Source organism: Nuphar pumila, chromosome 2, assembly GCF_984573655.1.
Source record: "Nuphar pumila chromosome 2, dmNupPumi1.hap1.1, whole genome shotgun sequence".
In the NCBI taxonomy this organism is placed as follows: Eukaryota; Viridiplantae; Streptophyta; class Magnoliopsida; order Nymphaeales; family Nymphaeaceae; genus Nuphar; species Nuphar pumila.
Genome location: NC_143250.1, coordinates 21,802,460 through 21,817,607, shown reverse-complemented (window position 1 = coordinate 21,817,607; position 15,148 = coordinate 21,802,460). Strand labels below are relative to the sequence as shown.

At 37.1% G+C, this 15,148-nt stretch overlaps 1 protein-coding gene across 4 annotated transcripts; it reads right to left on the bottom strand.

Annotated features, from left to right (window-relative positions):
- Positions 1 to 2,039: 2,039 nt before the first annotated feature.
- Positions 2,040 to 13,895, bottom strand: LOC149845003 (ATG8-interacting protein 1-like). 4 transcript variants are annotated; one of them, XM_089995429.1, is made up of 4 exons: positions 13,763 to 13,889; positions 11,042 to 11,558; positions 10,545 to 10,897; positions 2,589 to 2,973 (listed from the first exon to the last, which is right to left on the bottom strand). In XM_089995429.1, the coding sequence occupies exons 2-4, from the start codon at positions 11,541 to 11,543 to the stop codon at positions 2,872 to 2,874; spliced, it is 957 nt and encodes a 318-aa protein (XP_089851555.1). In that variant the 5' UTR covers positions 11,544 to 11,558; positions 13,763 to 13,889; the 3' UTR covers positions 2,589 to 2,871. The 4 variants fall into 4 exon arrangements, 3 of the variants coding, with proteins under 3 accessions (XP_089851554.1, XP_089851555.1, XP_089851553.1); XR_016430159.1 differs by adding an exon at positions 6,218 to 6,359 and having other exon boundaries at positions 2,841 to 2,973; positions 10,545 to 11,558; XM_089995428.1 differs by lacking the exon at positions 2,589 to 2,973 and adding an exon at positions 2,040 to 2,373 and having other exon boundaries at positions 10,545 to 11,558.
- Positions 13,896 to 15,148: the final 1,253 nt, after the last annotated feature.

Sequence of the window (15,148 nt, the reverse complement as noted above, 5' to 3'; positions counted from 1 at the left end):
GTCCTACCCATCTATGGCATAGACATCGTCCTCGGTATGCAGTGCCCTCATACGTTAGGTGAAGTAGCTTGAAACTTATTTACCATCGAGATGTCATTTTGTAGGGATAGAAAGGAGGCCATACTCGATGCCATCATACCTCCAACGAAAGAGAAGGTGCGGCCAAGAAGGGTACTAAAGTTGTCTCGAGACACCCAATGTGCCTATTTGTTCACCGCTCAAGCGATGGAGACGAATTTTGCCTCAACTGCCATCAACATCCCTACTGGTTGGCTCATCAGGGGATGCACAAATGATACTCTTTGACCCGAGAGGTATGACAACTCAGAGAATCGTGGACTCTACTTTGGGGGCAAAGTAGTGTGGAGCGTGGTGGTCTATTATGGTCCAAAATTCTGAAGAGGATCCAGATCCAGTGCTCAGGATCTAGACGCCACCTACAGAGAACAATGGGGGTCGACCAGTAGTGTGTGGGACCCAGGATGGTGATATGGAAGCTCTAGAAGCTTCTCTAATTAAAGGAAGACTAATTGATTCAAAACTCCAGCTAGAAGAGAAGAAACTAGACACGTGGCACCACCAAGAAGCAAGTTCATTAGCTGAGGGGGGGCCCATATGTGGGGGCGTGAATCTAGAAAACTCTAAGGACTTCCTCTCTTTCTAGAAGATAATTTGATAGATTTAATTAAGAGTCCTTAATTGTTTTAGTTAATTAGTTAGTGTGGAGTCTTTATTTAAAAGAAATTATAGTTTAGATGAGTTTTTTGACTTTTCTTAATTAGAAGAAGTGTGATTTAAATAGAACTCAACCTCAACCCCCTCTACATAAGGAGGTCGGGAGGAGCTCACTAGGATTAAGAATTCAATATTGAAGTTCTTCTGTCTTTTTCTCTATCTCTAGCTGTCTCTCTCTATCTGTTCTCTTTCTCCTTTCTCTCTATTCTCTCTCTCCTTGCTCATGATTTCCTGGTCCTCCATGAACCTTGCTGCATATTAGACCCCTCTAGGTGGGACTTTCAATCCTTCGTTAAAGCCCAAGCTTCACCCAAAGCCCAGATCATGCATTTTGCTCTTTCAGTGAGCCGAACAGCCTTTCTTCATTGCAAATCATGTATATACATTAAAGAACATGGGAAACATCTTCTCAGCCTGCTACAAACCTTTCAGGTACCTCTAACAACCTTTCATAGTTTTAGTTTAGCTTTTGTTAACTTTCTATGTCTCGAAACTCAAATCTGCATCCTGCTGGGCACACAAAATGCCTCAATTGTCTAAACTGATAACCCCTGAACCTCCATCAGCATATCTCTGAGTTTAGGACTTGTCTCAGACCTTCTCACACATTCCTAGGTGACCGTAAAACCCCTAGACCAGAACATCTCAAATCTGGACCAAAACTACACCTGAATCACTTACCCGATCAAAACCACACCTATCTGATTTAGCGGAATAACCTTTTTTTCTCTGCTTTTTTCATATCCGCAACCACGGTTACCCTTAAACCTCTTCCTCGCTATGTTCAACAGGGTTCAACACCCCCGACACATGATCCTAAGGTCCCACAATCCAAAAACATTAGGTTTGATCGTTTTAAGTCTGTTGGGCACAAATTAAAGTACCTGTCTGCTTCGAATTTGGACTTACCTTTCAAGCTTTGTTTCGAACCTTCAAATTCAGATATCCCAGATATCCCGAAGGTCCTAACAATAATCAATATGCTATTGCTTTGTTTAAAGATCCAAAAATACATAGCAAAGCCAAGCACGTTGCTGGTTGTTATTCATTTATTAAAGATGAAGTTGAAAAGGGACATGTCTTATTGTATGTCTACTGGAAATAATCTTGCGGGAACTTTTGTAAATGTTTTTGATACGGGTGTAAAATTGTACTCGAAAAAAATTATTTAAGCCAAGTGGGAGATGTTGGATGGCCTTGTATAATTTTTCCAGGGAAAATCAAATACCCCTCAAACATTTCAATCTAATTAATGAACACACCAAGCGTTTGAGAGTTTGCAAAGAATATACGAGAAAAGAGACTGGGTTTGGATCGGAGTCCCAACTGAACCTGATCCATCAACACCTCTATTTCCATTTTTCACCCAACCAAGTACCCTGACGAGCTGGTCAAATTGGATGACCAACATGGCACCAATGCCTTAACCATACATATCTCACCATCATAGTAATCAAAGAACATTTCAATTGATCTCTCACAACCAAAACAAAATCAACAAAAATAAAAGGCAGCCATTCAGTGTAAGCACACCAAGGAAGAAACAAATCACTTTTCCAGCGCTCTTCATGAATCACCAGCTCAGACTTTGGTGGTAACCAACCAAAACACAAATCTCATTCTCGGAAAAATATCAGCCTACAACAGATTCAGAAATTTAGGAACATACGTATAAACATAAAGGTAGTTCTTAAAAAAATGCTAATATTACAATAATATTTGATATTTTGAAAAATATAACTAAGAAACGGGATTTTACTGGGTTCTAAAACCACGATATTTCAAAATATCACCAATATATGCGCCTAGGATAACCACAAAACATTTTCTAAACTTTTGACAAGAACCAAATGGGAGTCAAGGAATTTACATTTCCATGAAAGGGAGTGCAACATCAGCACATTCACAACATATACTGCATCCAGCTTGCCTATCAAAAGAAAAAGGAAAAAACATAATAATGCATCGCTTAACAGAGAATATGTACAAGCTTATACTGTGAAATTACTTAACGTCAATAACGAAGTTCATATTAAATATGTGTGGCACAGGAATAGCCAAGACCATCTCTCTCTCTCTCTCTCTCTCTCTCTCTCTCATATTTTGTAGTCATCATCTAATTGTTTGATAGAGATCTCATAGCTCAACAGAATTGCTATAGCGCAGAGTTGGAGCACGGCGCTGGCCAACAAGTGCATCCTTAAACCGCGACACAGGAGCCAGTATGCGGCTTAATTTCTGCAATATAACTCAATGATCAGGATTGGAAAATGCAGCTATAACTTTCCAACATCAATGGCAAAGATATTGATTACAACAAAGCAAAATAGAAATGCAATCAGAAAATCACGAGAAAATGGGGATTAATGTTCTAAAATACATGAAAGACGAAAAATATCTGTAGACTTGGCCTTCCTGAATTTCGCAAATAAATATCTTGCAATACCAAGCATTTGCTCAACCCAATTACACAAGTTGAATTAGACTTGGAAGACTTTGCAGGCCATCAAATACTTCTACCAACTCAAGATTTTAATGCATATACCGCAAGTACTGTAAACATTTAACCTATCCCAACAAGCTGCTGTCTTGTTAATCTGATATGCTACAGTAAGGATCATCAGTGAGTTCTTATTTTCTTTGTCATGCTCTCCCTTCTGATCAGCCCTATTACATTTGGACATAGAAAAAACACGGTTCTTGCTGTTGATTGAGCTTTCTATGGGTCACCAAATAACAGATTTCCCTCGACAAAAAATGTTTTCAGGTCATCACCTTTATTTTTTCAACAAGAATGGAAAGGCTCATCGATCCTAGAGTCAAAATTTCAGCATCATATGTAGGTCGCATGCCTTTTCGTAAGGACACAACATTATGACAATATTTTGAGAAGCCATGTGCCATATCTTCATGTACCAGAGTGACATGGTTGGTATTTTATGGAAGGTGATAAATTATGACAATGAAATTTCCAGTGGCACATTCTGTTACATGCAAGGTTGAGATTATGATATATGGAACTTCTAGATGCGACCATGGGCCCAGCCAACAAATTTAAGTTGAACTCGTTTCACTGCTGAGAGTGCTGGTATCACTAGTGTACAATGCCATAGATGTGAATATATCTCCCGCATTAAGTAATGGTGTGATTGAAAAGTGATCACAAAGGCAAAACCATGTTCATGAGTGGTGGTATGCCACCAACAGCAAGCACATATCATCAACAAGAAATCTTCCAAATCAATACCTCTAAATATTAGGAAAAAAAAAGAGAACATGCACAACAATCAACCCTTATCCTATGTAGTCAAAAGCGCTAGGCAATGTCTAGTCGGTAAACCCCCTAAAAAGACTAGTCAAGGACTAGGCGAGACTAGTCGGTACCCCGATTAAAATATAAACAAATACACAAAATATACATAAAAATATGTTTAATTCTTTTATTAATAAGATGTTTTCATTACACAAGTACAAAATTACACATGCTTTCACAAAATATATTAATATACATAACCAAAATATACATATATATAATTGTACACACACAAATATATATATTTCAATTATTCATAACATATTCAGTATAATCAACAAAATATACTTTCAACCTTTCACAGAAGCACAATAACACATACATATATAAATAACATATTACATAATTCATAATGCTAAACATGCTTCCAGGATTTTATAGAAAAACTCATAAAAAATAAACACACACACATATAAAAAACATCCCAAAAGCAAAGTAGCACACACACACACACACACACACACACACACACACACACACACACACACACACACACACACACACACACACACACACACACACATATATATATATAACTAAGCATGTTTTCATGGTTTCACAAAACAAATCACACAAACACACACACACACACACGTATATATAATTATATATATACAAAAAATAACAATATATATAAAAATAATAAATGGCTAAATCATCCTCGTGCCTAGGCTGAGGCAGCTTAGTCGCCAACTAGGCATCTTAGTCGGTGCCTAGACGGCAAAATTGGTACCTTTTAAGGTACCTACATAGGAATTTCAAAGCCTAGGCGTTTTACTTATGTCGGACCAACTAGGCGGACTAGTCGGTGCCTAGTCAGGGCTTTTGACTACGTAGCCCTTATCCAAGAAAAAAAAAACTTAGAAGGCAAACTCATTCAGACAAGGAAATTTTTATTGATAGCTAGCCAAGGTGGGAAGCTTCACTAGAATCCATGGATGTTGGTTAACGATGGGCTTGGATGGAATGGAGGTGGAGTGGTAGGGGAAACTAGGGAACATGTGAGGGTTATGGAAGGTAGGAGGGGTGTGAGATGGAGGGGAACTAAGAGAGATGTGAGAGAGAGGGAGATCGGTAAGGCAAGAGCTTTCTCCTTCTAAGGGAGGGACTCTCTTGATGACTCAAGAGCCTTCCACTTCTGAGGAAGGAGACCTATCCTACCAAAAAAGTAGGCCAAGAAAGGTAAAACCCTCCTAAAGATAATTGTTATTTTGATAAAAACAAATGACAACTTACAAGAAGCTTAAATAAAAATGAAGGTACAAATGGAGGACCCAACCAAACCATCCCTATCCAGGAGAGATTTCCTCTCGTTTTCCTTCCCATTTTGTCCCTAAAGGGGTGCCCTTTCAGAAAAAGCACCCATATGCCCCTGGGAACACGATAAGCCTGGAAATGTGCCTTTTCTGCCCCTGCATATCCTCTGTTGACCCTCTTATTTACAAAAGAATGAATTATCCCTTATCTTAACCTCAATTCCCGCTCACCCATATGGATCAGCAGACCCATTTATCTAACAGGGATATATCCAGATCCAAAAACACTAAAACAAGAATGTCTCGGGCCGGCTGCTATCATTTACCAAGAAAAAAAAAGCAAATACGATTCTTGGCTTTATTCCAGCACAAAGACAAAATAGCACCTAGTCTATGAACACATCAGTAGCCTCACAATATAGTCATCCTACCGAAGTTCCAGTACCATCAAATAAGTGACACAAACTGTGGACATAAATCATAACAGCGACCAATTCCATGCTACATTGAATGCTTATGAAGGTGGCTATAGTTGATAGACTCACGTCACTGAACACCTAAACAGCTACAGATGCACACTTGGCCAAGACAGCTCTTGTTTTCATCCTAGGTTTGCCACTTACCCAGTAGAGTGGCATATAGAAACAACCAAACTTTCCTCCTTTTTAACTATTATAGATTCCTTTTTGCTGAAACATTAAAACTGTCTTATCACCATCATCATATACAGATACAATAGGCAATATAATCATATGTATCTCCAACAAGCATAATGTTTAGAACACACACAAAATACATATATATTTATGCATGTAGGTACGTATGTATGTTGAAAGATTCAAACTCACAAAAAACATGCAGAAATGCACTATCACATCTAGATTACCTAGACACTTTTAGGACAAGGGCACACCTGTCAAACATTGCTGCAAATTGACTGAAGATGCTGATTTTCCAACCATAAGTGGTGTCCAAACATTGGACATTTGAACTCATATTTCCAACACAATGCCCAAATTAGGGTTGCTTTTACTTGCATGACCAAAACCGTGCATCTGTAGACACTCAAGTTCATGCATCCAACACATTCAAATGTCAAACTTTCAAAGTATACTTCTTTCTTATGTCATAATACAGATGTAGAAATATGAGAGATGCAACATAGAAATCGTATGCAGAGATTTCATCAGCCAACTGAATTACAAGTGGAAAACGAGCAACATATATTATGCCAGGAAGAAAATTGAAATTTAACTTAAACTGGCTGATAATGTGTTTGGTGGATCATATGCTACAGTGAGATTCAGACGGTATTTTTTTGGCATTCCTATAATAACCGAAAAACCTCCTCAAGTCACTAATGTTTGACTGAGAAGACAGACTTTCATGTGAGGTGCTAGCCTTTTCCCTTCATGTTGCTAAAACTCGCCCCATTTTTAAGCTAGTGCTATGTAAACAGGTCACAACTCTGCATATAATTTCCATGAAGGTCCACAAATTAATTGATTCAGTAGCTTTATTTACTATTCTATGTTTCTTCACACATGCTGTCCACAATGTGATTTTCCACCCATAATATGATGTTTATTTTTTTCCCTTAGAATTACAAGCATTTTGAAGATTTATTCTTGTAGTATTTTATTTAGAAGCACCAACCATCAATTTAATGAATTATAGGAGTTATGAAATAGTTTGTGATATTTTTCAATTTATCATGTTTCTAAAAGTTTTCTATGAAAATAGAAAAGACAAAAGTACATTAACGTCAAGGTATATACAAAACTATTAAAATAATCATTTTCCAAAAAATTTATTTTTATTCTTTAAAAAGTAAAGATATTTTCCCAAAAGACCACTCACTTTAAGTCCAGGTAATATATGCACAATCTTGTTGCATATCAATGCCTTTTTGCTTAAGCTTTGCATCAAACAGTTCACCTTTGCAACCAGTAAATATAACAAAGATTCCAAGTTCAAACCTTAACTGTTAATACCATAAAGTTAATGAAATCCTCTTTCTTTTCCAATCAAGTCCCTCATCATATTAGGAGAGAAGTAGAACAAGTCCAAAAAGTCAATGAAACTACCTTCTTTTATCTAAACAAGTCCTGTAAAGACCCAAATTTTGACTATTTTAATCAAGAAAGTTGTCATAGGGCTAATCCTATGTTGCCAAATAACCCCTCAAAGTGATCAAACTGGTTTGAGTCAAACCCCAGATTCAAGAAACCTTTTTCAAATTTGAATAGATTTTTTATCCCTACTGATGTTAGATCACTTAAAGTTCAAGATATTAGCTTTCCAACATACAAAAAAATCATGTAAATCAGACACGAGTGAAAAGTTATGAACTTTGCAAGTTAGGCTGTCAGAATAGGTTCAGTGGCGACCCTATCCAATACCCAAGGACTGAAATTTAATTAACCTACTCTAATTAGATAATACAAGGCCTATTCTCGCCCCCTACCTCTCACCTAGACCATTAGAGATTATCAAAATTCCTATCTTCAACCCATTTTGGAGGTCAGTAACTGATGAAAACAGTAGAAATCTTATCCCCAACTTATTTAGGAGATCAAGATAAACTGTACATGAAGCTCTGTAAATAGGACCCTCCTCCCAGGGTACATATTATCTAGAATGTCTCATACTACGTAAAGGGTTTGTTGTGAGACTGTGTCAAATGCCTTATTTACTAGCGCCTCACTTTGAACTTTGGATATCATGCAGGGAGGTTCTGCCCATTTGAAGGTTCATTCAAAGACACAATGCAAAAGCTCTACCAAATTTTCCGAATTTTATTCCAGATCAACCCTCATTGGAGCAAGTGGAGCAAAGGAGCTAAGGACAAAGCAGAATCTTAAGCCTGCAAAAAGGTATTTTCCGGATCCTCTTCAGTTCTTATATTCTTCTTCTAGTCCTTTGCATATTTTAAGATTTTGAGCATATAATTAGCATAATATTTATCCTTCTATTGTATAAAAACCTTATTTCCTTATCTTTTGGGGGAGCATTCTTCACGGACCCAGTTCTACTTCAAGTGGACCTAACTCAAGGAAAGATCAAACTTGCTTGCAATTTACCTTTCGTTGGAGGACGGTTCAAGCTCGTACATATAGCTGACTCCCAAATCTTCCCAAAGGTAGGATTTGCACATTAAGACCAGAAAAATTTTCCCATATTCAAATTTCTGGTTATATTAGAAGTTTAGAACAACAACCAAACTAGCCTTGATGGATGATTACGTACCCATTGGTGAACCTAGCCAACTTGAATAATAACAGCAATTCATTGTAGTCACAGGCATCAATAACATCTGCCCATACACCAATGGAAAGTTGACTGTCACATGGATACGGATGCGGGTGTGGGACATGATGTGGATATGCTTAGTACGATACGATAATTTTCAAAAAATAGGACAAAAGGACACGGCCATACACACACATAGATGCATGCATGTGTGTGTGCATAAAACAACAATTTAAAATCACTACAATTAGGAGCATCAAATAATGAAACAAAGTTGAAACTGAAATGTAATGCAATTGATGACAAATTTTAAAAGAAAACTAACTCAAGTGAATATGAAATAAATAAATAAGATCATACAAGAAAATAAATAAAGTTAATGACACAATGTTGACTGTGCATGAAACTGGTTTGACTATGTCGATGAAGTGTCGTATCGTGTCCCAAGTGTTAGTATGGGATACACATGCTAAATGAAGTGTCCGTATAACATAGGTTGGCACATATGAGTGCCACGAATAAACTAATGAAGACTGATGGAGAAACATCATACATTCCTAACTCAAAATAATATCAGCAAGGTTTTTTCTCAGAAGAATCTAAAAATAACTCGTTTTTAGAAACATATTAGGTATTTCTTTAAAATAATAAAACGTTCAAACACATAAAATAACAATTCCTCAGAAACATGGTCTATTTTTACAGTTTTTATTTTTAACTTTTGTTGTGATAGGTTGGATATTTTATCATTAAAAAAATGCTTTAGAAAAGTAGTTAATTCAAAATAATGTCACATTTGGTGACAATCATTCAGATAAACCACATTCATAACCGTCCACTTATCAACTTGTAACGGTCAAAGAGACACATCTGTCAGATTAGCAAACTTGAGAAAGGAAAGAAAGGGATAAAGAAGATCTGCCTAACAAATCGACAAGTAGCTGTTACAAGGTGCCACACATGTTACTGATCATTGCTATTGAAATACTCATGGTTAGCATTCTCGAGATTAGGTATTGGAGCATCCAAATGCAACTTGGTGGCTTGGGAAAGTCATGGTTTTTGTTTAGTTTATTAAACAACAATAAATATATATTTTATAATACAAAAACTTAAAAAATTAACACATAAGTGTGTTTTATTATAATAATATGCTTTTTATATGTAATTTCCTATGACATGGATGATGAACCATGTTAGAGTTTCTGAAGATGGTAAAAGTGCATCACTCTTAACAACCCACGTTGACTAAGCAACCAAAATCTTTTCAAGGGGCAGAAATAAAAATTGGTAAGCAAACCAAGCATCCACTGTTAATGTGTTCAGCAAAAAGACACCTGACTAGTAATCATAGAGGGAATTAGCAGACAGGTTGGAATAATTGTAACAGTTAAAACGCTTAAGAAGACGAAGGCCTAATCTCTTACAAGGAATTAATAGCAGACAAACACCAAAAATCAATAGATTACCCTTTGAAAGGAATCTGGCAAGTAAGATCATCTAATTAGGCTACTTCAGGTGGATCATGCAAAAGGAAAAAGACACATGACTAGTAATCATAGAGGGAATTAGCAGACAGGTTGGAATAATTGTAACAGTTAAAACGCTTAAGAAGACGAAGTCCTAATCTCTTACAAGGAATTAATAGCAGACAAACACCAAAAATCAATCGATTACCCTTTGAAAGGAACCTGGCAAAATCATCTAATTATGCTACATTAGGTGGATCATGCAAAAGGAAAATATCAGAATCATTACCAAAAGGAACCATGACACCTTATCATAAAGCTAGCTCAGGAAAAGCAAAACATCAACCTTCAAGTCCACAGCAAGGTATCACAGAAGTAGCCATTTGTATATTAAGATGTGCCTTGCATTACGTTGCAGAAACAACTAGGTAGAATTACGAATATTAAGCATGAAACAAAACCTTTTCATATAAAGACATTTATAACATCTAATATCCTTGAAAAAAATCATAAGAATACCTCATCTTTAATGCTTAATTGCCACTTAAGCTGCTGAATGTGCAACTTTTCCTGCTGCCAGTGGTGACCTAGAATAACGAGTCCCACCAAAGTTGCAGCAACAAAAACAGACCAGAAAGTATTTGCCTCCCTGGCCTGAGCACATAAAGACAATGCCTGCCTCTTCCACCACGCTTCACAGGGAAGACCAGATCCATTGCTTTTCCCTTGTTCCACAAGCTTTGACGACTTTGGAGAATCTGAAGCATAATCCAACTGCGAACAGGAGTCCTCTGCCTCTGATGCACCTTTATGCAACTCAGCCTCAATCAAGCCACTATCATTAAAAGTGGTTGACCCACTTTTATCAGCTTCTGCATACAAGGATCCAAATTTAGTGGATTTGTAGATACTATGCTCTACAGTCATTCCTGGCCGCTGAATCGGTTCAATCCATTCAAGCCCTTCCAATGTGTTGACTTCGTCAAAACTTTTACCAGGAATTGAAAGGTTCTTACCCTTTTCATCAAAAAATGGAATTTCATGCAAAGAATCTGATTTTTCAAAACCTTTAACAGATTGCTGCATGTCACCGAAGTCCCAGTTCTCAACAGTTTTCCCTACTGTCTTTCCATCTCCTGGACCTAACTTATTCATTCCCATGGGATCAACAACTTCACTCACAGATTCATTATAAATTTCAGAACTGTGAAGTACTTCCTGCTGCAACTTCTGGTCATTCTCAGAAATATTGTTCAGTCCTCCCATGAAGAGGTTGTCATCAGATACCAAGGTTAGATTCTCATGTTGGCTGGGTGGAAATACAAAATGGTCTGACATGAACATTGTGGGTGAGCATTTATGTTGACCATCTGTCAACTCTCCCTGCTTATCAACTTCACCTTCTTCAAACTTCTTGGGACCTGGATATGCAGCATATGCTGATGCAGTAAGAGATACTACTTCCCAATCATTCCTGTGGGTCGAAGTTGCTTCCCCATCCTTTTCACCATCTGCCATCTCTGAACACTACTTCTGCACAAGGAAAAAGAATAAAAGTCAACAAATTACTTTTAAATGAATGGAGCAACTGGAACATCAATAATGACATTAAGGAAAACACAGCTACAAGTCAAAAGCAATAAGGCTTTCAATTGTATATGAAGAACAGATGTGTTTCTCCATGTTATTGCAATAAGCAGTAAGCGCTCATCAAAGGGTGGGGAAAAAGACTTAAATTAAAATTCTAGTCCAAAAGTAGCTGCTTATTTTTCCTATCTACCATAGTCACCAATATCTTTCTTGGCAATTTCTCAACAAATTTTTCTTGGGTAAATCTTGAATAAATATCAGAAGTTTTAAAAATTGGAAAAAATGTAAAGAATAATAATAAAGATAAGAAATAATAGGTTTTATAATAATTTTCTTGCAAAAATGTAAAGAAAAAATTACAAAAGTTTTAAAATATAAAAGAAACAAAAAAAAAGTAAACAAATACTTAAAATATTTAAAAGAGATGTTTTTTTAAATCTTGGGAAAATATTGCAATATTTTATGTTCTGGTGATATTTTACAAATATCGCAAAAATATCGGCTGATCTTGAAACACCAATAATATCATGATATTTTCACAATATTGGCGCTATCAGTGACTATGCCATTTGCTAATCTCTAATAAGAAATGGTTGAACTGCTTGATGAAGAACTCATAACCAAAATTAACGTCGATCAAAAAGATGAAAGAAGCAGAGATGAAACCTTCACTTTACTATGCTGCTTGTAAGTAACCAACCCTTACGATGTCATCATTTCCCATAAGGGCAAAATCCAAGGCTTCCATTTGAATGCATGAACTTCTTTCAAAATTATCAATCATAACATGGATTAACCAGCGTATTCATGAAAGTACATAAAACAGATTATCAAATCGATCAATTAAAGCAAAGGCAAAAGGCATGAACAAGATCCTAACAAATAAAACCACATTTTTTCTTATTTGCCAACTTCCATGCAATGCATTCACTGGGCATGTCAACGTCTCCCTAACAAGCAATTCATGACACCCACCAACTCATGCATGTGTGCTCGCATCTTTCTAGTATTCAGCAATTGATTGCATCAAAGAGAAAAGGAAGTTCAACCAAAAAAATCACCAGGACCAGAAAGAACATCCAAATCCTATGAAAAACATCACATTATGATAGCCAAAACCATTGCAAGATCTAAATGAAAGTTTCTGATGCAATGAATAACAAATGGCCTAGATCTTAACACATTCAAAACATAGGAAAACCACAGATTCCATCCCAATTTCTAGGGTTTGGTCTTCTTTGAAAAAAAAAGCTATCAGTTTCGCTAAATAAACTGACCTATCCATTCGTTTCCTCCCCTTAAACATCATTACCATGCTAAAGCATACACAATTAACCCTTCCTTACCTCACCCTAATTACACACACTACAAACTTCTATAACCTCACCGGAAACTGAAAAATAATCATCAATTATTCCTTTCAATTAACAAAATCACCAAAACCGAAAAATCTTATCCCAAAAGAAAAATCAAATTAAAAAGAAGGAATTTAACCCAAAAATTTGAACCAATGATTCATCCACACCTCCATAAAAACGTAAACCCAACAATTCTAGAACGGAACCACAACCTATCAACTACAAGGGACCAGAATTCAGAACTCATTACACCCAACTAATTTCAATCAACACATCCAGTCTCCCATCATCGAGAAAACAACAAAATTCACCAAAATAAAACCTAGAACCAAACGGAAAAAAGAAAAACCGATCAATTGAAAAGAAGCAACAGAAAGCAAAACATTAACAGACTAACAATCGGTTCCAATTTATCAGAATCAAGCCCTAGACCCAAATTCAGCCATATTCTCCATCAAATTCGCAAAAAAGAAAACTGAATCATAAACTCAAACTCAGTCTATCGATCGTAACTGCGAGAAATCAAACTGGAACAAAGACCGAAAAGATAATCTTAAAACGAAAAAAAGGAAAAAATCGATTTCTTCATCGATTCGTAGACGGAAAACCCTCAAAAAAACGCGGGAAAAAAGAAAAAATTTACCTCAGCACTCGGAAACCCCATAACAACTACACAAAAGCGCAAGTTACAAAAAGAGAAAAAAAAATTGATCAAAACAAACGACAGGAACAACAAAAAACCGATTTCTTCGTCGATTCACGACAAAAACAAAAAAAGAGAAAATTTACCTTAGAACTCAGAACCCCAGATTCAATCAGGAATCGACGGAGGGGAATTAGGGTTCCGAGCTCCGATCTGATCAAGGGGGGAGTTTCCTTCGTTCGGAAGAAGTTCAGGAGCGGTTTAAAGGGAAACTCCGGCAGCAGGAGATAAATAAATGAATCATTAAATTAATCAAAAATATGGAAACTGACGATTTTGTTCGTCTTTGGAGCCGAAACTTACGAGAATATCCTTCTTCACAGTTCGGAACTAGTTGGACCCGAACAGTTTGGACCCGGTCCAACCAAATGAGTGTTGAAAAAGAATTAATTTTTGTGATGTAAACGGGTTGGATTCCGATCGAATCTAGGTGTGATTGTACCCAATGTCTAATACTCGGAAAATCTTGCGAACCTTTTTAAAAATTTGGTTTTTGTTAAGAAAATCTTTGAAAACCATTGGCATATATAACATAAAAAATTGTAAAATCTAATAAAAATATATAAAATGTGAAGAGTGTAAAAATAGTATAAAAAGTTCTTTATCGTATTAATAACGCGATAAAAAAAGACAATGCTTGAAATAGTTGTTATTTTGAAAATATCTTTTGATTTTGAAGATATCAGTGATATCTGCGGCATAGATGATGTTTTCCTAGTTGGATCTGGATTTGGGCCCTGATCTTGGATCCAGTTTAACCAATCTGCCAGGGATACAAATGGGTTGGACTCGGTGTCATAGGATCTAAACCGGACAGATTTTTGGAGTTTTTTTTAGAAGCTCATCTGAAACTAGCGCTAGAAATAGGGATGGCAGTGGACCGGGGTGGGGGACGGGGGACAAGGTCTCCACCCCCGCCCCGTTTCAAAATCCGAACCTCCATCCCAAGATGGATTTTAACCTTCATCCCCGTTTCAAGTCCTCCATCCCCGGTCCAAACGGGGGCGGGCCCGGCCCCGTTTCCCCTTAGTCTATAGTGATCCATTGAAGGGTTGGGGATGGGATGTAGCAGGGCAATGCGGGGATTGGGGCCGGGTGGATGGAAAGCATAAGTCCATCCCCGTACGGGTATAGATTTTAACCTCCATCTCTGCCTCCATCCCCGGTCCAAAATGACGAGGAGGGGCGAGGCCCATTGTCCACTGCCATCCCTAGCTAGAAACGCATTGATACAGTCCGCTCATGGTAAGACGGAATATGGGTTCGATGTACTCTTATCCAAAGAAATCGCTCCGGGCACAAAGTAGAACTCCAAGGCTAGGACCCCTGCCCCCCGGACCTATGCTATGCATTGGCTTGGCCCGTCTTGATTTTTGGAGTTGGATTAAGAATAAAGAGAACACATACCAAATTTGGATTTGATTATGGTATGTTCCCTGATTGGATTGGAATGGTTGTGAAAGGTTGGGATC

What these genes read in the sequence shown, in the direction of transcription:
- LOC149845003 (XM_089995427.1), bottom strand. Translation starts at nt 11,543, where the DNA reads ATGGCAGATGGTGAAAAGGATGGGGAAGCAACTTCGACCCACAGGAAT. An exon ending in AATTAAGCATTAAAGATGAG is followed by an intron (nt 2,974 to 10,544) that starts GTATTCTTATGA and finishes GTTATATTGCAG; the next exon opens with AAATTAAGCCGCATACTGGC.